Raw genomic sequence first — 21,267 nt, forward strand, 5'->3', positions numbered from 1 at the left:
TAATGATTTATCAAGAAAAATTCGTTGGCTAGGCTTACAGCCACTTTTCACCACATGTCAATCCACATTTTTTTTATTTGTATATCATTATTATATTAGTTCTTGTCAAGCTTTGTAAGAGTTGGTCAACAAATCTCTAGCCATTTTCTTCATTCAACTACTAATCAGTAGTAGTAAAAGAAAAGAAAGACATGACAAAAAGCCAACATGTTGTTCATGCGTGCAAGTAATGTTAATACATAGGCCGTACCCATATCTTTGCAATAAAGGCACATAACCTTATCATTACCTTCATTTTTTTTTAAATCCCAGACACACAACCATTCTGTACACTCCTCACCTTCACTCCCAATTGTGAAGAAAAACCCTAATACGCTATTGTTCCCAGTCGACACCCCATCTGTTCCCCTCTCTCTCGCGCAACACCTACTCCGGCGACGGAGCCGGAGGTACCGGTTGGTGCCGGTTGTTCTTGTTCCGATGTGATCTCAACCCCAACCACAACCACAAACCTCCTCCTTCCTCTCCGATCTAAACGAAACCCGGTCACCGGTGCCGGTCGTATACCGGCCACTGTTGTGGCCATGTTCTCCAGCGACAAACACACACCTATAACCCCTCACCCGTTCGTGTCTGACCGGCGACGAAAGTGGTAGCGCCGTCACAAGCGGCGGCGGCGGCCGTTGTTTCCGTTGAAGATGACGATGATGATTAAACTGATGACAGTGCTGGGGATTGACGAAGGTGATGGTGATGTTAATGGATCGGAGCGGCGGACGGCTGATAGCGGGTCAGCCGTTCACGGTGGTGGCGGCGGTGGCACTTATTTCCGACAAAATCTTACGGTAAACCCTCCCAAATCCCACTTTTCTGTTAACTATTTCAAGATTCGGGTGTTTTGACAGGAACGTTTTTCTGATTTTTTTTATTATTATTCCGGTAAAAATCGACGAGAATGAGGATGATGATGTTCAAGTGTAGGTAGCAATAGTGGTGGTGCTATTGAACCGGTTAGAGTTTTGGTCTCGGGTTTCAACCCGAGTCAGTCATGGTCGCATGAGTTCAGGTCAACAGGGGGTTCTCACAGTTCGGGTTTCGAGTTCAATGTTCGGGTCAACTCGGTCAACTGGTCAACCCGGGTCAAACCCGGTCAAACCAGTCAACAGCAGTCAACTGGTCAGCCATGGTTCGGGTCAGGTTGTTTCAGTCTCGGAGTATGCAGTTTGGTTCAGTTCGAGCGGTTCGGTTTCGGGTCCCGGTCAAAACAAGGTCAATAGATTGTCAAACACGGTCAAATTCGGTCAACTTCAGTCAACGCAAGATGCGGTAAAGTTCAATCGACGCGGAATTTCTAATTATCTAGTTATAGATTTTTATTTATACGCGACCGAGCTCGAAACCGAATACATTAGTAAATTATTCACGCTTTTGCATTTGACGAAAAGTTATATATATATATATATATATATATATATATATATATATATATATATATATATATATATATATATATATATATATATATATATATATATATATATATATATATATATATATTGCTTGTTGACAATTGTTGAGTTTTTGACAAAATACGACAACTTTTATTGTCGGGTTATTCCAAAAACAGAGGAAACTCTGTCCGTTTTTCATAAAATTCCGAAATACGAAACATTTGTATCTTATAAAGACGACACTTATCGAGATACAAGTTTTCTTATAAAAATAAATATAGAAGTATATTTATTTTGACGACGTTATGAGATTTTGAAACTGATACCTAGTTAAAATAAATATAATGCTTATTTTTATTTCAAATATCGATATCCCGAACGCTTTTATAAATAAACGTAATGTTTATATTTACTACGAGCAATGATAATTCCAAGCGTTTTTACAAACAAATATATAATGTTTCTATTTATTTCAAACGTCAACGATTCGAAATCGTATTTCAAAAGTCTAGTGTTCGAAAAACACATAACATAAATATAACTATTCATACTTAATTCGAGTGTCGAGACTTCGAATATACTTACAAAAATCATTCGTTACTAACGCCTAAACCGAACACGACACGCACCTCTATCCATCTACGTATTTCTAGTTACGACGACTAACATGACTTCGTGTGTATATATTTGACTACATACATAAATATAGGTATATATCTTATAACACTCGAAAACTAAGTTGATTTCGTGACTTAGTTTTATCCCGATTATAAACAGGATCAAATAACTATAGATTGGTTATTCTAAGTCCAAAATACTAACACCTCCTTAGAATCGTTTAGTTAATGATTCGATAGAGCTCGGACACGTAGTTTAACTACGTCGTTATACTAGAAACTGATAAGTTATTCCCTGTTAGGAATACTATAGTTGCACGCTAGCGAGTTCACATTCTTGGAACGACATCACGGAATGACGTTAAGCTAGCTTTGCACAGGAATGTCAAGGTGAGTTCATAACCCCCACTTTTTACGGTTTTACATTTTATAAATGTTTTCGGGGGTGGAAAGACATGCAAGTTTTTGCAAAAGAAAACACTATTTCGATGAACGAAAACACATATTTATAAACCATATTGCAAATGAATTTCAACGAACTCGAATGGTTTACGAAAGGTTTATACTAAACATACTGGTTCTACAAAACGTGCATGATTTTCATGACTAGTACGGGAATGTCCTAGTTACTACAACGGGACTGAGTTGGTCTGCGTACGCAAAACGAGACAACTCAGTGAGATCATGTCCCCCTTTTCTTTCAACGTTTCGTTTTACAACTTTCGGGGGAAAATACATGTCAAACTGGGGTATGATTAAGTTATGGAATGAACTCTTAGATCATGTGAGCATAGGCTGTAACTGAGGTGCCATTAATCCTTTTGAGGACCAAGGAACAAAGGTTAGATCTAATGGGTACGGCGAGCCCCACTCACGGTCCATGGGTGACCACTTAGAGTGCTGTTGTGTCCAGTGTTGAGAGTGCGACACTTAAATTGCCTACGCGGGTTGAGTACCTCCTATGTCGTCGCATATATTAATGTTCTCGCGAAACATTAATGATCAACATGTTCATAGACGCTTTACATACCAACTTACAACACTATAACTTTCATATGTTTTAATAGTCATTTGACGCAAACTCATACTACATGTATTTACAAACTTTGATAACGTTTTCAACTTATGTACAAGTAAGAGGACGTGTTGGTCCTGCTTACCAAGATTCGTTTGGGCTCGACCCATTTTCTCTCGTGCAATGCACAAAGACTCTCGTGGGCTAGACTCACAGTTTTCATATACCATGCCAAGAAAATGATTTTACTATATTTTCTCAACAACTTTAAAACCGGTTATCAAAAAGATTTATTTTAAATCTTTTCAAAACAAACTATGAACTCGCTCAACTTTATGTTGACTTTTTCGCATGTTCTTTCTCAGGTTGCATTTTTTAAAAACTAAGGAACGGTTGGAATAGGAGAACCAATGGAAATTCGAGTACCTAGCAGGCGTTCACTGTTTAGAAGTCTTAGCCTTTTTCTTCCGCTGTGCAATGAAGATACCGGTCCAGTCACGCCAATCTCTGATATTTCAGGGTGTGACATTTTGGTTGCGCGAAGTCCAATTTCTTGGACACGTGGTTAATGGAGATGGGATTCACATGGACCCCACAAAGATTGAAGCGATAAAGAATTGGGAAACTCCAAAGACGCCAACCGAGATTCGTCAATTCTTAGGTTTGGCTGGGTATTATCGAAGGTTTATTGAGGATTTTTCAAAGATCGCTCAACCACTGACACTCCTCACGCAAAAGGATAAGAAGTTTGATTGGGGAATCAAACAGGAAGAAGCGTTTCAGTTGTTGAAGGACAAGCTTTGCAATGCGCCAATTTTATCGCTACCAGAGGGAACCGATGACTTCGTAGTATATTGTGACGCCTCATGTCAAGATTTGGGTTGCGTGTAGATGCAACACCAGAAAGTTATAGCTTACGCGTCACGCCAATTGAAAGTTCATGAAAAAAATTATACTACGCATGGTTTGGAGCTAGGCGCAGTGGTATTTGCGTTGAAGATCTGGAGACACTATTTATATGGTACAAAGTGTACAATCTTTACGAATCATAAAAGTCTGTAGCACATATTCGACCAGAAAGAGCTGAATATGAGACAAAGACGTTGGGTCGAATTATTGAACGATTACGACTGTGAAATTAAGTATCATCCAGGGAAGGCGAATGTGGTCGCCGATGCCCTAAGTCGAAAAGAGAGAATCAAGCCCATAAAGGTTAGGGCTTTAGAGATGATTATCCAAACAGATCTTTCCCTGCGCATTCGTGCCGCGCAGAAAGAGGCTCTGAAAGAAAGAAACATTGAAGAGGAATATCTCCGTGGGATGGAGAAGCAATTAGTGCCAAACGAGGAAGGAACGTTATGTTTCATGAAAAGGATTTGGGTTCCTCTGTTTGGTGGTTTGAGAAAAGTTATTTTTGATGAAGCTCACAAGTCACGATACTCTATCCATCCAGGAGCGGATAAGATGTACCAGGATCTTAAGGGTTATTATTGGTGGCCTAGGATGAAAGGCGACATTGCTGTCTATGTTAGCAAGTGTTTAACGTGCGCCAAGGTTAAAGCTGAATACGAGAAGCCTTCAGGACTTCTGCAACAACCTGGGATTCCCAGGTGGATTTTATAACAAAGTTGCAAGAACGTCAAGAGGTCATGACACTATTTGGGTAATAGTGGATCGGTTAACGAAGTCTGCGCACTTCTTACCTATCAGAGAGAAAGATAACACGAGCAAATTGGCTGAAATATACATGAGAGAAATCGTTGCACGTCATGGAGTGCCTCTCTCAATCATCTCTGATAGAGACGGAAGGTTTGTGTCAAGGATTTGGCAGTCCTTCCAAGAAGCTTTTGGCTCACAGTTGAATCTGAGCACTGCGTTTCACCCACAAACTGATGGCCAGAACGAGAGAACTATTCAGACATTGGAAGATATGCTGAGAGAATGTGTTATGGATCTGGGTGGTAGCTGGAATAAACATTTACCATTGGTCGAATTTTGGTATAACAACAACTACCAGACCAGTATTGGAGCCGCGCCATTTGAAGCTCTATACGGACGCAAGTGTCGATCACCGCTTTGTTGGTCTGATTCCGGTGTTAAACAATTGGTTGGTCCTGATGTGGTCCAAGAAACCACAGATAAGATTGCACAGATCCGAGATCGCATCAAGGCGGCTCGCGATCGACAAAAATGCTATGCGGACCGAAGAAGGAAACCTCTAGAGTTTGAGGTAGGTGACATGGTTTTGTTGAAAGTATCACCCTGGAAGGGTGTGGCACGCTTCGAAAAGCGTGGAAAGTTGAATCCGCGATATATTGGTCCATTCAAGATTCTGGAAAGAATTGGGTTAGTAGCGTACAAGTTGGATTTACCTGCCGAGCTGAATGGTGTTCACAATACATTTCATGTATCAAACCTGAAAAAGAGTCCAACGCAAGATACTGTTGTCATTCCCGCAGACGAGATTCATATTGACGACACGCTCCATTTTGTCGAAGAACCGGTTGAGGTTACAGATTGGAAGATCAACAAAACCCGCAGGAGCAGTGTCAAACTCGTCAAAGTTCGTTGGAATGCAAGACATGGTCCCGAATACACCTGGGAGCGTGAGGGCCGAATGAAAGAAAAGTACCCCCACTTGTTTCCTAAGACCCCTGCAACCAGAAGCAGAACCTAAAATTTCGGGACGAAATTTTTCTAACGGGGGGAGAATGTGAAAACCCTCACCAAATCAGGTATCCGTACGAATTAATTAATATTTAATTAATGCTTAATTACTGTGCTTGCTTACAGTTGTGAATAAACTACTTCTTGATTTCTGATAAATACACATACATGCATCATACTTTATTACTGTCACTCCATTTATTACACACAGAACTATAGTGACAAACTTGATGCACAAAAGCACAGTAGCACAATGAACGGATAACCCAGTAAACATGCTGACATAGCCAGCACTAGACAGACACTGTCTCTAAGGCCAGAATGAGCCGGGAATAGATTACTACACTAGTAGGGAGTGTAGGGAGGTGAGGATTGTAAAACTGCGTCACTAGGTGATAGTTATAGTGACCGGATGTGCTTAAAACATGCTCTAACTACAAAATCCTACACATGTATTGAAATCCCCATCCTTGGGAAGGAATATAATTAATAAATAATTAAGAAGTGTAAATACAAAATAGTTGTCTAACTATTTCCCAAAAACTTAAACCTTAAGCCAAGGCACGGCCGTCCGTCTAATAGAAATTAGTACGTGTAGGTCGTCACGCAGCAGGTTGATTGGGAGTTACTATTTCGAGACGCACTTCAGTGAGTTCATGTCCCCCTTTTCTCTTAACCGTTTTCAGTTTTTATACTTCGGGGGTGAAATACATGTTACTATGATTACAAATACTTTTTACATGGTATGGTTAGCGTAAGGAGGGTTACTACTTAGATCATGTGAGTGAGTAGGCGGGAACTGGAGGCCATTAATCCTCATTGTAGGACCGAGGGTCATTAGCGGTAGATCTATCTGGGTGTAGCGAGCCCAGCCCCAGGCCCAACAGAACGGACCTCGGGGTGACTTTGTACCCGACGCAAAAATCTGCTAGGTTTGAGTCTTCCTACTGCACTTCACACATATCAATGGCTTTGCAAACCATTGGTGATCTCTTTATTTCCTTATTTGCTACATACCAGGGATTTTTATACTTACAAAGGTTTTACATACTCACTTTACATGAACTCGCTCAACATTTTTGTTGATTTTTCCAACTTACATGTATTTCAGGGAATTAGGGACCTGGCGAGGTATGCTATGTCTACACGCTGCGTAGGGGATATGAGGTCATCCAACTTTAGGGGTTGTGGCTCTTGCCTGGACGAGTGGCAAGTTTTAAGCTGTGTTTGTTTTATGTTTGTGGTTGTGTCTTTTGAACAAGATTTTATTTTGTTGTGTTGTATTTTCGTTGCATGTGTCGACGTTTGAAAACAATGTTGTGGTATTTTGTCTTTAAAACTTGAATCAATGGATGATCTTCATGGTTTTACTTTCATATAGCTTTGTTGTGATTAAGCTATGGTATTAAGAAGTCACACCAAATTAACCCATGCTTCCGCAAAGCCAGGGTGTGACAGCTTTCAGGTTGCAGGTGTATAACCTGATTGAATCTAAAGTTCAAGATGGCGGTAACTACCAAGTCGGTTATGTTTTATAAAATCAGAAAATTCTATTATAACTGTAACCGCTTTTTTATGCTATATATAAAGTGGTAACTACTAAAGCATTTGGAACCAAAATGGGTCAATTTTTTCACTCAATGGGTCAAAATGGGTCATTTAAAATTCCACTCATATATTTTCGGGCCAAAACGGGTCGACAACTTCAAAGAAATAGATCAATGTGGGTTGGTGTCTTAAAGAAACGGGACAGGTTTCGGATCGGAACGGGTTCGGTTCGGATCGAGTTTCGGGCGGCCGGGACGGGTTTTGGATCGAAACGGAACGTTGTTGGTTTGAATCGGATTTCAGGTCGGCACGGGTTTCGGGCCGACGTGACTTTTCGCACGGGACGAGGTTCAAGTCGGGACGGATTTTAGCACTAGACGGGTTTCAGTTCGTTTTTTTTTGTTTTGTTGGGGTCGGTTATTTTCGGTTTCGATTGAGATTTTTTGTTTCGTTTTGGTTTCTTTTTTCATTCGATTTTTTTTTTGTTTTGTTTTGGTCGGTTTCAGCTTTTTTGGAAAAGGACCCGACCCGACTCGAAACCCGTTCTGACCCGGACTTGCTCAAAAAGTTGAAGTCTTTTTCATTTCTGAAGTTGGAAAGTAACAAATTTCCAATATTTCATCTAAATTTGAATAATTATTTGCACTCTTTTGAGTTCAATGTTGATCACAGCAGTTGGAGGGCTTCAATACATCAGTACCAAAAGGGTAAAACACGATACGCTCATTACCGGCAAACAGATTATCTATTTGCAGAGTCAGGGTGGCATTGCAGCTTCTGTTTCTGAAAAAATTACAGATTTTGTATTCAAGATGAAAGCTATTTTGTATTCAAGATGAAAGCTTACAGCCACACGGATCGAGTCAGGTTCTCACACTTTCTTGACCCGAAAATGATTCAGAATGTAATATGCAACGGTTATGACTTGTACAATATGCTTCCCGAAGAGTACACGTTTAAGGATATCATAGCGAATATGGGTCCAATTTCTCATTCTTATTCAGCAGTCCATTTTCCATCATATCTATTAAACAATGCAGATGAATACAGGTATCTTTTGCCCAGTAATTGCATCCGTGAAGCGGGTTGAATTCGGGTTAAATTTTGGTTTAATGTAACTTTTCATGATATAAACATAGTTTAAGTACTTATTTACCAAAGGATTATAGGCTGTGTTTTTTTTAATTAACGAGTGATTAAGTTGTACATTTTTTCCTCCTATAATATACATATGGAGAGTTTTGAAATCTTGTTGAGTTGTTTCAAATGTTTTTTCCCCTGCTGCTCTGACTTGTAATGTACTGTTGCTCTGACTTGTACTGTACAAGCTTGGTGAGTAGCATGCTATCGTTTAACTAACATTTTAACGCTTGAATTATGTTCTCACTCCGTATTGACGCATCCGCAGCAACGCGCTGGTTTCCCACTAGTAAATGAAAATGTGAAAGGTATTAAAAATGTAATAATAATTATCGTATATCATCTTGAGAAAGAATCATTGTTGCCTTGTTTGCATTTTAGGTATTTCTAGGATATGCAGTTGAAGCTGGTGCATGCTTTGGTATATGTAGATATGGTAAAGGGACGCGAATCCGAATGCCATATTTGAAACATTCAGGTATTGATTGAACTGGGTATGAGATTTATTTTATAAAACATATCATTATTAAACACGTAGGAGTTAATGTTCGTTGGATGACTATTGACTAGCATCAGTCAGCGTTGAGTAGGTATTTGGTGCAATATTCTGCCGATATTTGCTTTACCAGGGATCTCCTCGATCTTCACAGAACCCCTTGATAAAGGGGCCGGTTCTTAGGAAGATGATCATATGATCCTTACATCTTGTTAGTGTATTTCGCGGGCTAGGAACAAGGTTGTTTTACAATATAAAAGAATGTCCATCAATTGGTTGGATATAAAGATTAAGTGTATAAGCTTTATGCGGGTTAAACTTAATGGGAAAATTTTTCATCTCTAGCTTGGTGTAACTTTAGCTTATGAGATTTTTTGTTGATTCAACTTCGGTTACGCATGTTTTCTTGAATGAAATTATCCCTTAGCCGTTCACAAAAAGATAATAATAAATAAAAATAGACTTGTATGGTATAGGGCTGTCCAAAAAGCTCGCGGCTCGGAGCTTGCTTGAAGCTCGCTCAGATTTAGCTCGGAAAAAGCTCGCTCGACTTGGCTCGGTTTGAAATTGAGTCAAGCCGGCTCGGCTCAATTAGAAAGTGAGCCTAGCTCGACTCGGCTCATAACGAGCCGTATTGGCTCGGTTTGGCTTACTTGGTAGCTCAGATCGGCTCAGTTCGGATTATTATATTGATAATATATTTTATTTATATACATTATAATATATTACAAAAACTGATTATTATTTACATATATTTAGACTTGTAAATTGATATATGTGATATATTTGAAGGTTGATTACCATTCTAATGAACTAATATTGTATTTCGTTGAATGTTAAAACTTATTTTGTGTTATTGAACTTGATTTTGACTTGTAATGTATTAAGTTGAACTTATTTTGGAAATGTTCTTTTGAAGTAGAGTAAACTTCCATTTTACTCCCTGTAATTTGGCCGTTTTAACGGTTTTGCCCAACTCCTTTAAAAATAGTCATTTTACTCCCTGATCTATGAAGCTCATCACGATTTCACTCCCTGTCCCAAACATCCATTTTAAACGTTAAAAATTGTCACATGCATAACACATGATGGATAATTATGACCATAATTAGACCAAAACCTAGACTGAAACATGACAGTTCTTAACGTTTAAAACCTAGCGTAGGACATGGCTTTGACATAAATTTACTAATTTTTATAACAAAATACATGAAAATGATATTCATCCTTTAATATGATAGGTATAGAAATTATGTTTTATTTTTTTAAGTCAAACTCGGCCCAAGTTGACCCACTAGATCCGACGTTAACCGCGTTTGATCGATTCCAAGTAATTAGGCGGAGTTGAAGAAATTCGTCTTAACAACCAACCTTGTAGCGACTACTCAAGGAGTACTTGGCCTTGAAGATCTTGTTTTAAAGCCATGTGTATATGACACTTGACTCTATTTTCTTGACGGTTAGTTCGATTAGTTTCTGCAATGAATTATATTTCATAGGTCTACCCAATTGATTAGATTACAACACGATGATCTACGGTTATTCTACATCATAAAGATCAAATATGTCAATACATCTTCTGCTCAACATTAGTGTGCTTTTAAGACTCGAGGGTGTGGTATAAAGCCCCTAAGGGCTTTATCACGCCACGTCAGATCCACGTGAACGCCACGTCATATGGGGGGCTTTAAAGCCCCTCCCTTTAACTTGCATGGTATGGTATAAAGCACCCTATTAAACAAAATAAAAAAAAGATATTATTGGTTGAAAAGATGTGGCCCCCACCTGTACATACCTTTAACCTCCGCTATCACGTTGGCGAACAAACTATGGCGCCCCCTTTGAATGCCTCGGTGTGGCCGATGGCGCCCTCAGGGCGCTATGGAGCATGATGTGGCGGAGTGGCGCCATGCAACACCCACCGACCTAAGCATGATGCAATCATAACGTGGTGTGCTGCTTACACCTGATACGACTTATCTTCGACATTAGTGTACTGTTGAGCATATGGTTCTAATGTCATGAAAAACAATGTCGGTCCAAGGTATCGAATGCTTCCGATAATTCATCCCTAAGGAGATTGTTATCAACTTGTCAAGCATATATACAAAGGTTTTAAGTTTTAGCAACAAGACACATAATTTTGCTAAAATATTCAATAATAATAAGTTAGGTATTTTTAGCGACAACTTAACCTACTCCTAAAATATAAACATAACCCGTATAAACAAATTATATCAAAAAGGTAAAAACATATTTTAATTATTTTTTCTATCCTTCTATACGTGCTTTAAATTAAAACTCATGAGTGTCTAACGAATTTTTTCTAGCTTGATGCATTCAAAATATCAAAAGAAATATAATATTTCCTTCAAAGCTTATATACAATAGATGGAAACTATGTGTTAATAAGGAAAAAAATAAAAAATAAATATTTCTTGATTTTGACATAAGTAATAAAAAAACATAACAGAGGAAATACCTAAAAATATACAAAAAAGCAAAAAATATTAATGTTTTAGACTACATCATGACATATAACTAATCAACATTTTATAAGACATAAGAATATACATATCCTTAACTATGACACGTTTAAACTATTATATATCTATTAGTTAGGAATAATATTAAATAGACTTTCAATACATACATTTTTTGAATGACATATCTATTAGTTAGGAATAATATTAAATACACTTTCAATGCAACATTTTTTGAATATGTGCTTACCAAATATTATTCTAAACGGCCCAGGCAACATTTTGAATATCTTGTTACCTTAAATTCTCAAAATAATCCTATTTATATGCTTCCCACATAGGCCAGTTACTATCACTCCCCAAAAATGAAATCCATTGTTATTTTCATTTTCTCTAGCTTATTGCTTGTTAGTTTTCCGTCAATCGTTAACGGCGGTTGGCTCAATGCGCATGCCACATTCTACGACGACGGCACAATGGGTATGCAGTACTGATCATACATTATCTCAAATTTGTTGTGTTGTTTATTATTATTTTTTTTTTAAAACGGTAATTCACACACTCTGTATGTATAACAGGTGGTGCTTGTGGGTATGGGAATGTGTATCGTCAAGGGTATGGTACAAACAATGTAGCATTAAGTAGCGCTTTGTTCAACGATGGTTTGAGTTGTGGGGCATGTTTTCAAATCATGTGTGTTAATGATCGTCAATGGTGTTTACCGGGTTCCATTGTTGTCACCGCCACCAACTTCTGCCCACCGAACCCCGCCTTACCTAGCGAGAAAGGCGGCTGGTGCAACCCTCCTCTACGTCATTTTGATCTATCTCAACCTGCCTTCTTACGCATTGCTCAGTACAAAGCTGGAATTGTTCCTGTTGCTTATAGAAGGTATATAAATTATTAAATTTCATGAGATGCCTTCACACATCGTGGGTATTTTGGTAAATTTACAAGCATTTGTCTTGAAAAGTTATTTTGTTACTTTTGAAAGTATTAGATGTACTTTAGAAATTTTACAATTACTAAATGTATTTTGGTAATCTACTTAAAATACCAACATATTTTTACAAAAGATTATCAGACCGAATACGTAGTGAACCGTCTCTAAACGAATCACGTGCTTAGTGATCAGTCGTGAACCGTGACAAAAGTTTTTTTATATCTACTTATTTAATAAAGAAACGAATATGAACAAGATATTTGTCTACTTAATTAAATTAATAAAGAAACGAATATGAACAAGAAGCTTTTTTATATCTACTTAGAAACTTTTGTTTATGCATTACTTGTTTCTTAATCATGCGATGATATTGGTATTTAGATTTTCATTTATATATTGTAGTTTACTTTTCATTTCATTTACATGTGTTATAACAAATATGATTGAATACAAACTAGAACAAACAAAGTTTGATTCTTTAAAGCTTGTGTTTAGTATGTAATAATCGTTTAATTCATCTCAATAAAGTACCAAAATGACAAATTACAAACAAATGACAGGTAAACAGGAAACAAGTTGCACCGCAAAAATATGCTCTCTTTTTGCATGCTCTCTTTTTCTCCAATTTGTTTACATGCCTAAACATTGCAATTCTAATACCAAACTATTTTAGTAAAATTTTTTGTTCTTGTTTTCTAGGGTACCCTGCGTGAGAAGGGGTGGAATTAGGTTCCAAATGAACGGACACTCCTACTTCAATTTGGTGTTAATTACAAATGTGGGTGGTGCTGGTGACGTGCACGCGGTGGCAATTAAAGGGTCAAGAACAGGATGGCAACAAATGAAACAAAACTGGGGGCAAAACTGGCAATCCGACACTTATTTTAACGGGCAGTCTCTATCTTTTAGGGTCACCACAAGTGATGGTCGGACTGTGGTGTCCAACAATGTTGTCCCCGCTAATTGGTCTTTCGGGCAGACCTTCAGCGGTTCCCAATTTCGTTGAAAAGACAATTGTACCCACAGTCAGGTAGTAAGTGTTAGGCCACCTAGTATCGCTATTGTAACTTCTTCTCAACTACAATATGTGCAACAATTACTAGGGGCTTATTTAAAAAAAAGGCTAGGTGATCATTTACACCCGCCAATATTGATAATATACTTTCTTTTGGCCTTGGATGACCATTTGATGATATGTCATTGTTTGCAATGTTTTTTACAACTACTAATGCCTCATTAGTGTCTTTGAAAGACCTAGAGGATGATTGGATTTCAAGAACAAATGATGGTTATGTGTAGTGTGGGACTTTTATGGTGTAAATGTTAGACTACGGGTTTTTACGTTGTAATTTGACAGGTCTTGATAAAATCTCTAGGTTGAACTTCTATTTACATTTTTAGGTAGTGACAAATCAAACTTGTCTCATTGGGTTTGTCGTTTTACCGACCTAACGTTCGGTTTTGATAGTTGGAAAATAGTTTTCTCGTAAAACAATTGGTTTTTATTAAGAACTTTAGAATTATAAAGATGTTTATGATTCTAGACTTCTAATACATACACATAACTACATGTTGTCAAAATGAAAAAAAAATAATAAGTAAATAATAAATGTCCGTTTCAGTTTACACCACTTGTTCTAAGTTTAAAACCGTACTCAACTATTAAACCGTCAAAACTGTTGAACTTAATCGTTTTAATGTGAAACAAGTTGACTTGCCTGAGTTTAAACTGTTTACTCACAGTTTGTAAACACCGTATTTGTATTTTAGATACTGTTAACCCATATAATTGTTATTTTGATTTGATTTTTTGTTCTACCTCTTGATTTATTAGAGATAAATTTCTTAAACTAGAAATGAAAATCTATAATATATTAAAAAGGAGAAGTGACGTACAAGATGGTAATTTTATCATGTTTACAAGTTATAAAGCATCATGTACAAGTATGTATAAGCCATTTTAGATGAGTTTCACCCAAAATTTTAAGACACTTGAGGGGTAAACTAGAGTTTTCACCCAATGAATTGAATGTGATTTGATGCTAGCCTGCAAATGAAGCGTCTCGCCTTCATACCCACACACGGTTACAAATCTCTTCTCCTCATCTATACGAAAACCACCTCAAATCTTATTATTCTCCTTCATCACTCTCATCCACAACCCCTACGCCACCATAACCGCTGCCATGGGAGACGATTCCAGCATGGAGGCTCTTCACATTCTCGAGTTTTCGTTTAACTTCAATCGCTTATCTAAATTTGTTTTCATTGCGGCCGTAACCCCAACTTAATCCGCATCCAACTGTCTTAGAGGTATAATATTTGGAATTTGTTATCTTTTAGTTTTGAAATTCGATTATATAAAACCCTAGATGTTTTGTGTTAATTGATGTTTGTTTCGATCCAAGTTCGGGTTTTTATTTAGGGGTTTATGTTAGTTTGAAGCTGTGTGATTTTCTTTGTTGCAGGAGGCAAGGTTAAGCAAGTGAACGACCAGATCTCGGTGGTTTGTAAGGGAGGTGATGATAGTTCTGTTCATGAACATGGTGGTTGTTCTGCTTCTTCAATTCAAAATACATAATAAAGACAAGATTCTATTCGTTATTGTAAGTTTAATATGTCCCTTTCAATTGAGGTCTGGTTGAATCCAATTGAAACCAATGGTCAGCCCATTATTTGGGGAATTTTAGGATCATCGTCAGTCGTTTAGGGTTCAAGAATCAAAACCCCTAAATGTTAGAAATCATTTGTTTAGGGTTATAATCGTGCCTTCAAAGACACTCTCAATTGGGTTGTCTGATGCTCTTAGTTGTGTACATCTTCATTTTTAAATTTAATTGTTATGCTTTGAGTTGTTTCAGGCCGATGCACTTCGTGAGAGATTCAATGCGAACAAGAACGTGGTTAGTTTCTCTTTTATTTTGATACGTATAGTTATGATTGTGTTCACTATGTTTAGTGTGAAATTAGGAGTTGACTTGTTCATAAGTATAGGGAACACAGGGTAACATGAATGCAACTTAAAATATAGGCCCTTCAACAAAAGTCGAATGTGTTGGCAAGTTGACTTTTTTCATTTTTTCTTTCAGCTGAGAGGATCTCCGGATATTAATGTTTGTTGTTGTGCTTCAGTGACAATTTTATCAGCTCCCAACTCCGGAAATCTTGAAAATATTGTTGAAGTTTTTGAAAGCTCAAAGGAGCCCCCTGTTGATGAAAGTGATAGTAACGATACTGATGAAAGTGATTCTCTGATGATATTGAAGATTCTGATCATAGGTTATATACATCATTGTGTTGTAGGTTTTGCTTGTTTGTGAATTTACCTTGGGCCTGGGTTCGTTAACCTTGCCAATTATGCTTTATGTATTGTTCTTTGATGAAAGTTAAGAGTAAAGTGGTTAACCTAAAACCCTATAACTTCTCTACAGGTTAATCTGTAGTTAATAATCTGGTGGTAGCCTATCCATATCTTGTTGATTCTCTCAAAGGTTTTCTTTGAAGGTTTGTTTAAAGATTTAGTTTAATGTTTCTTTTTACTGTTGAGAATTGTATACTTTTTTTTTTTTTTCTTTTTTGCTATATTTCTTCATATTTCTTTTTCATGGGTCTCTTTATTTGCAGAATTGCATTGCAGTCATGGGCTTTCTTGTTTATGGAGGAAGGTATGATTTATACTTTTTATATTTCTTTTGTGAGGCTATTTTCTCTACCTGCAAGGAATATGCTTATGTATTGATTCACATGTTTTAACTATTTAAATTGAATGCCAAAGGATGAGCCAACCCCACTTGATATAAAAAAGGACCCTAAAAGCATGTGAGATGATAAATATGGTATAAAAGATTCATGGGAAGATGAAGATGAACCCTCTCCGGTACAATTTATATGCTATTAACATAATGATTTGAAAATCTTGCTTCGAACTACCTATTCTTCTAAATTCGAGTATGCTTAAATTGAAAAATATTTTTTTTATGTGATGTTACAATATTTTTCCTTTAACATGTATCAGCCACAAGTGGTAGCACCTCCTGTTGTGAAGGCCGCAAAGAAGTCAACAGTCAAACCGGCTCCAAGAAAAAGGGATAGCTGTTGTTGAACTAGCAAAAGAGGTGCATTAAATCCTTTACTAGAAAAGCTCTAACAATGAAGGTATGCACCATTAATGGTATCACCATTTATTCGTCTGAAAATATACAGTGCAATCGTATAAATTTTGTTACTCTTGTGCATGGCATCTTGTGAAGTTGCCTTTTTATAGCTTTTCCTTCATTTGTATGATGAATATAGCAATTTCAATTTGGATCTGTTGGCTTCTTTTCACCTATGAACCATTTTCATGTTCCAAGTTTTAGTCTATAGTTAGAGTGACTTATTTATTGTGGTACCGTTCTTTTTGTCATATTTTATGTTGTTTGTTGTACCAACACTTGGTTGACACTGTAATGTATGTGACACACATCTGGTCAAATTAGTAACTTTTATTAAACCGGTCAATTATATGCATAAGATTGACGATTAACTTTTTAAAACAGGTAAAACGGGTCATTTTTAGTGAAGATGTCAAATGAGTAGTAAGTCACAAAATAGGTATTTTTTATTGAACGGGCCAAATGGGTAATTTCTATTGAACGAACCAATCCTTTTTGTCAATTCATATGTTATATATTAATGGAAGTGTTTATACAATTTAACAAGTTTGGGTCATGAAGTGGTTTTGGATTGTGGATTAGAGGTTGGTGACATGGCACTGACGTGGAGGGTCACGTGGGTCATGACCACACATGGTCTTGAATCTCTTATTCTTGATAACTTTTAAAAGATTTGTAAATTTAACAACTTTTACAACTTATTCTTGAATCTCTTATTCTTGATAATTTTTACTAAACCGAACATTATTAAATTCCCACCCTTAAAACTAAATCATCAAACCAAACATTAACAAACCATTTTAGTATCAAATATATCTAACTCTTCTTCTCCATGGGCGGTATGTGACCATAGACCGCGTTCTCTCATCTGCAGCTCCTTATGGTCTAATAAACTTTGCTTTTCATATGGAAATTCTACACTTTATTTGCGTGTTGGTGACTTTATAGGTTTTACGACAATTTTTTTGTTGAATAAAATATAATGTTAGATACCTAAAATAGGTTGTGGTTTGTAATAAACATCTTAATCAAATCTAACATCAGTTGCGACACCCGCCGCATCGCGCGGGCATTCCCACTAGTTTTTCTTAAAGACAAAAGTTAAGTTAAAATAATTATTATTATTTTAACAAGTATAATATGAAAGTAACGCAACTCAAAACACTAAACCCTAAGCCAAGACACGACCCGTTTGTCTAATAGACATTAGTACGTGTAGGTCGTCACGTAGCTGATCAAGTTTCGGATTGACGTTACAGGCTACGCACTTCAGTGAGTTCATGTCCCCCTTTTCTCTTTATTGTTTTTAGTTTTATACTTCGGGGTGAAATACATGCGACAATTATTACAAACATTTTCTTCCGACTCTGGTTCCTAAACTTTTAAATTTATTAATAAAAAGTATAAAATTATCTCCTAAACTTGTAAATTTATTAATAAAAATATAAAGTTATATATATATATATATATATATATATATATATATAAATTTGTAAAATTATACTTAAAAAGTCCAATCCGATTATTCCTGATTAATTCCTATTAATCCCGATTAATCCCTAGGCGGTACCTCACTGCCCGACTAGCGCCTAACGCCTTCTACAACATTGGTCACACCCCGATATTTACAGCTCAGCCCGGTGGGAGTATCGTGACGTAAGATTGATATTGTCATAGTCAAACATACACAGAATAGCACAGCGGAAGTCTTGGATGAAAATAATATTACGAATCGAAACACAAAGTATAAGTAAATATTATACAATCGGTTATAAGTGGATCCACATGCGGATCTAAAACAGATAACAAATTTATTGTTCAACAGACTTTAAGCACTAAGAACTTGCAAGATTCCTTAATTAGTGCTCAGGAGCTTCCAGCCCATTACGCGTAGTACCTGCCACTTAGTCTTTTGAAAATACGTTACACTGGTAAATACAATTAACTGACTCTTTTGAAAAGTGTTTATAAAATTGGTTTGTATGTACAAGGCATAAAATCTTTCATAACTTGGGACAATTATATAAAATAATCTTGTATGCTGATTCACATGTCTGTCGTTCGTTTAGAGCCCGGTTAGAAGAGCCGGGACAAGATTAATAGACACACCACTAGTATAAGCCCACAAGAAGTTTCCTCACGAGTGAGATACCGTTTTACATATGCAACTGTCAGGTGTATGCCTACACTCTGCGCTTACGTCGTGGCCATTTCTAATGAATGAGCCGAGGATATCCAGGACACGGTGATTAACCCCCCCCCCCAAAGGCTTTGTATCAAACAAAACAGATTAAAACGGGCTATGTCAATGATTTAACCACTAATCGATTAAATATTCATTACCCGACCAAGCGGTAATAATTTACCGTATCCTAAGCCCGTATAAGGGAAAAAAAGTTAAAAGTGTTTACCTGAGCTTAGAAATATGACACTCAGGGACCAAAAAAACACTCAGGGACTAAAAACCAACATGCGAAATTGTTACAAAAAAAACAACATGTGATTTTCAATGCGGGAAGATGATCTGACGGCTGAGATTGTAGCGTACGTAATGTACGATAAGCGCATTTGTACGTTAACCAGCCCCTATATATATATATATATATATATATATATATATAGAATTGCGCTAAACTAAGAACCACCTCGAGTTGTAAGAACCGCGAGAACTTTTTGATCCGGACCGAGGTGGACCAATTTTTTTTTCATAAACGTAGATGCATGTATTATAAACACATTTGTAAAAAAAATTCAAAAAAAATGTCGTGTGTGTAGTTTTGAGCACCACAAGTTTGTGTTTACGGTACCCGTAAATTTTCCGGTTAGATTTACGGTACCCGTAAACACAAACTTGTGGTGCTCAAAACTACACACACGACATTTTTTTTTTGAATTTTTTTACAAATGTGTTTATAATACACGCAACTACGTTTTTCAAAAAAAAAATTTGGTCCATCTCGCCCCGCACGGTGTAGTTCTCACGGTTATATATATATGCAGCAAGGGATTTATCTACTAAAATCTTTCACAGGCTAGTGAAGCAAGACATGGAGACCGGTAGAATACAAACTTTCAGAGGGGCCTATGAACTAAATGACAAGCATGTGTCTTGCATCCATTCGAACTCGTTCAACCAGATGGTTTTGCTCTATGTCCTTCATGAGTTATGGTGCCGATCGGATGCAAACCGCATAGATGAGGGGTGGCATTGGCTATAAAACGGTAACGGTGAACTAGTTCGATGTGTTGGAGCTATTTTGGTGGTCGCGAATGACAGAAATGGGGTAGAGAGGGATTTACGAGTAAGTCATTCATGATATTAGCTTGGTTTTAAAAAGGGAGAGTCGCACACAAGCGACGAGGTCTAAAACCAAGGCGCAAAGCGCAAAAGCGGTGGGCTTTTCGTACCCGAGGCGCCAAGTGATTATATAACTTTTTATATATATCTCATAGGTATTTAGCATCCCTTATCGTGATTATATAACTTTATATATATATATATATATATGTATCTCATAGGTTTTTAGCATCCCTTATCCAAAATATAGCTATAAATAAGGTTTATATATGATTTTACCTATACGTACAAGCCAAAAAAACCTATTGTACAACACTTTGATGCTTAAAAACAACCTATGTACATGAGGCGCGCACCTCATGCCTGAAAACACCTCAAAAATGCGCTTTTTTGGGGCTTCTTGTAAAAAGCGTGCCTCAGGCTACCTGAGGCGCCTAGGCTTGCGCCTTGATGCGCCTCGCGCCTAGGTGCACCTCAGGCGTGCTTTTTAAAACCCAGGATATTAGTGGGATCCATTCATGTATAGAAAACCAATCATGCTCTTGTGGTGTTTTAATGGTCATTCATTAGCTTCATCATTCGGTGGTTACACATGATAAATATGACCGTACATGATAAATATAGGACCATGATATTCATACACCCAAACCTTATTTTCACACCTTAGTCTTTGTCTGGTTAACCTTGTACCTATATATTGCGCTAGCGGCGGAGCTTGACTAAAAGTTCTGAGGGGGCGGAAAGTCATGGGACTCAATTTATATATGAGATAATTATGAAAATGGCCAAGAAAAACGTTGACTTACGAAAATAGCCACTTGACGCGTCCTTGGAGTAGGGCATCACAGATTACGATGGACCTTATGCGTCTGCAGCGGTGAAGATGCGTCAGCCAATAATCAATCGACATGTGTCTCAATGATTGGCTTTCAAAAGTAATGATGCTTCGAAGGCGTCTACCAGACGCATCCACTTCAGCTTGTGTCCGGCTTAGTGTGATGCTCCTGGCTGGGTCCAATGTTCGATGCGTCTTTGAGAGTCTTTGGAAGCGTCCGCCAAGGTATCACGTGTCAGATTTTGGATGCCTCTTCAGACTCTTCTAATGCGTCCAAAGATGCTTCCCTTGTCAGCTTTTGGATGCGTCTGCGGCTGCTTCTTATGTGTCTCCCGTGCCATATTTTGATGCATCTTAGGAGTCTTCTAATGCGTCCAAAGATGCTTCCCTTATCAGATTTTGGATGCGTCCTGACACGTTTTCTTATGCGTCCAGAGACGCCTCTACTTATGCGTCATGAGACGCTACACGTGTCACTTTGAGAAGCTGAGTTGTGTGAAGCATGCGTCAACCGAAGACCTGTTCAGACGCATGTGATGCGTCGGTAATCAGAAAAGTACAATTTGACTCTTTAGTCCAATCAGACGCATTGTGAGGAGTCTCGAGACGCTTTAGCGAAA

The 21,267-nt window shown here is 37.5% G+C and overlaps 2 protein-coding genes and 1 long non-coding RNA gene across 14 annotated transcripts; all 3 read left to right on the forward strand.

Moving 5' to 3' along the window:
• Positions 1-286: 286 nt before the first annotated feature.
• LOC118481259 lies at positions 287-9,278 on the forward strand. 10 transcript variants are annotated; one of them, XR_004865110.1, is made up of 4 exons: positions 287-845; positions 955-1,326; positions 2,371-2,458; positions 6,862-7,120. XR_004865110.1 is itself a non-coding variant. In XM_035976651.1 (4 exons), the coding sequence occupies exons 1-3, from the start codon at positions 699-701 to the stop codon at positions 2,436-2,438; spliced, it is 549 nt and encodes a 182-aa protein (XP_035832544.1). In that variant the 5' UTR covers positions 288-698; the 3' UTR covers positions 2,439-2,458; positions 8,820-9,278. The 10 variants fall into 10 exon arrangements, 8 of the variants coding, with proteins under 8 accessions (XP_035832537.1, XP_035832544.1, XP_035832542.1 ...); XR_004865111.1 differs by having other exon boundaries at positions 977-1,326; XM_035976651.1 differs by lacking the exon at positions 6,862-7,120 and adding an exon at positions 8,820-9,278 and having other exon boundaries at positions 288-845; positions 982-1,326; positions 2,382-2,458.
• Positions 9,279-11,634: 2,356 nt separating this feature from the next.
• On the forward strand, positions 11,635-13,366 carry LOC110873163 (expansin-A1). The gene is made up of 3 exons (XM_022122089.2): positions 11,635-11,897; positions 11,996-12,308; positions 13,060-13,366. Exons 1-3 carry the CDS (start codon positions 11,783-11,785, stop codon positions 13,364-13,366), a joined length of 735 nt encoding a protein of 244 aa, XP_021977781.1. The 5' UTR covers positions 11,635-11,782.
• Positions 13,367-14,413: 1,047 nt separating this feature from the next.
• Positions 14,414-16,752, forward strand: LOC110873162. Of its 3 annotated transcripts, none has more exons than XR_002554962.2 (8): positions 14,414-14,673; positions 14,829-14,966; positions 15,222-15,263; positions 15,450-15,697; positions 15,792-15,864; positions 15,985-16,025; positions 16,136-16,237; positions 16,376-16,752. It is a non-coding gene; the product is annotated as an uncharacterized LOC110873162 (long non-coding RNA). The 3 variants fall into 3 exon arrangements; XR_002554961.2 differs by having other exon boundaries at positions 14,419-14,673; positions 15,450-15,639; XR_002554964.2 differs by having other exon boundaries at positions 14,420-14,673; positions 15,493-15,639.
• The last annotated feature ends 4,515 nt before the right edge of the window (positions 16,753-21,267 follow it).

Source organism: Helianthus annuus, chromosome 8 (genome assembly GCF_002127325.2).
Source record: "Helianthus annuus cultivar XRQ/B chromosome 8, HanXRQr2.0-SUNRISE, whole genome shotgun sequence".
NCBI classification, from domain to species: domain Eukaryota; kingdom Viridiplantae; phylum Streptophyta; class Magnoliopsida; order Asterales; family Asteraceae; genus Helianthus; species Helianthus annuus.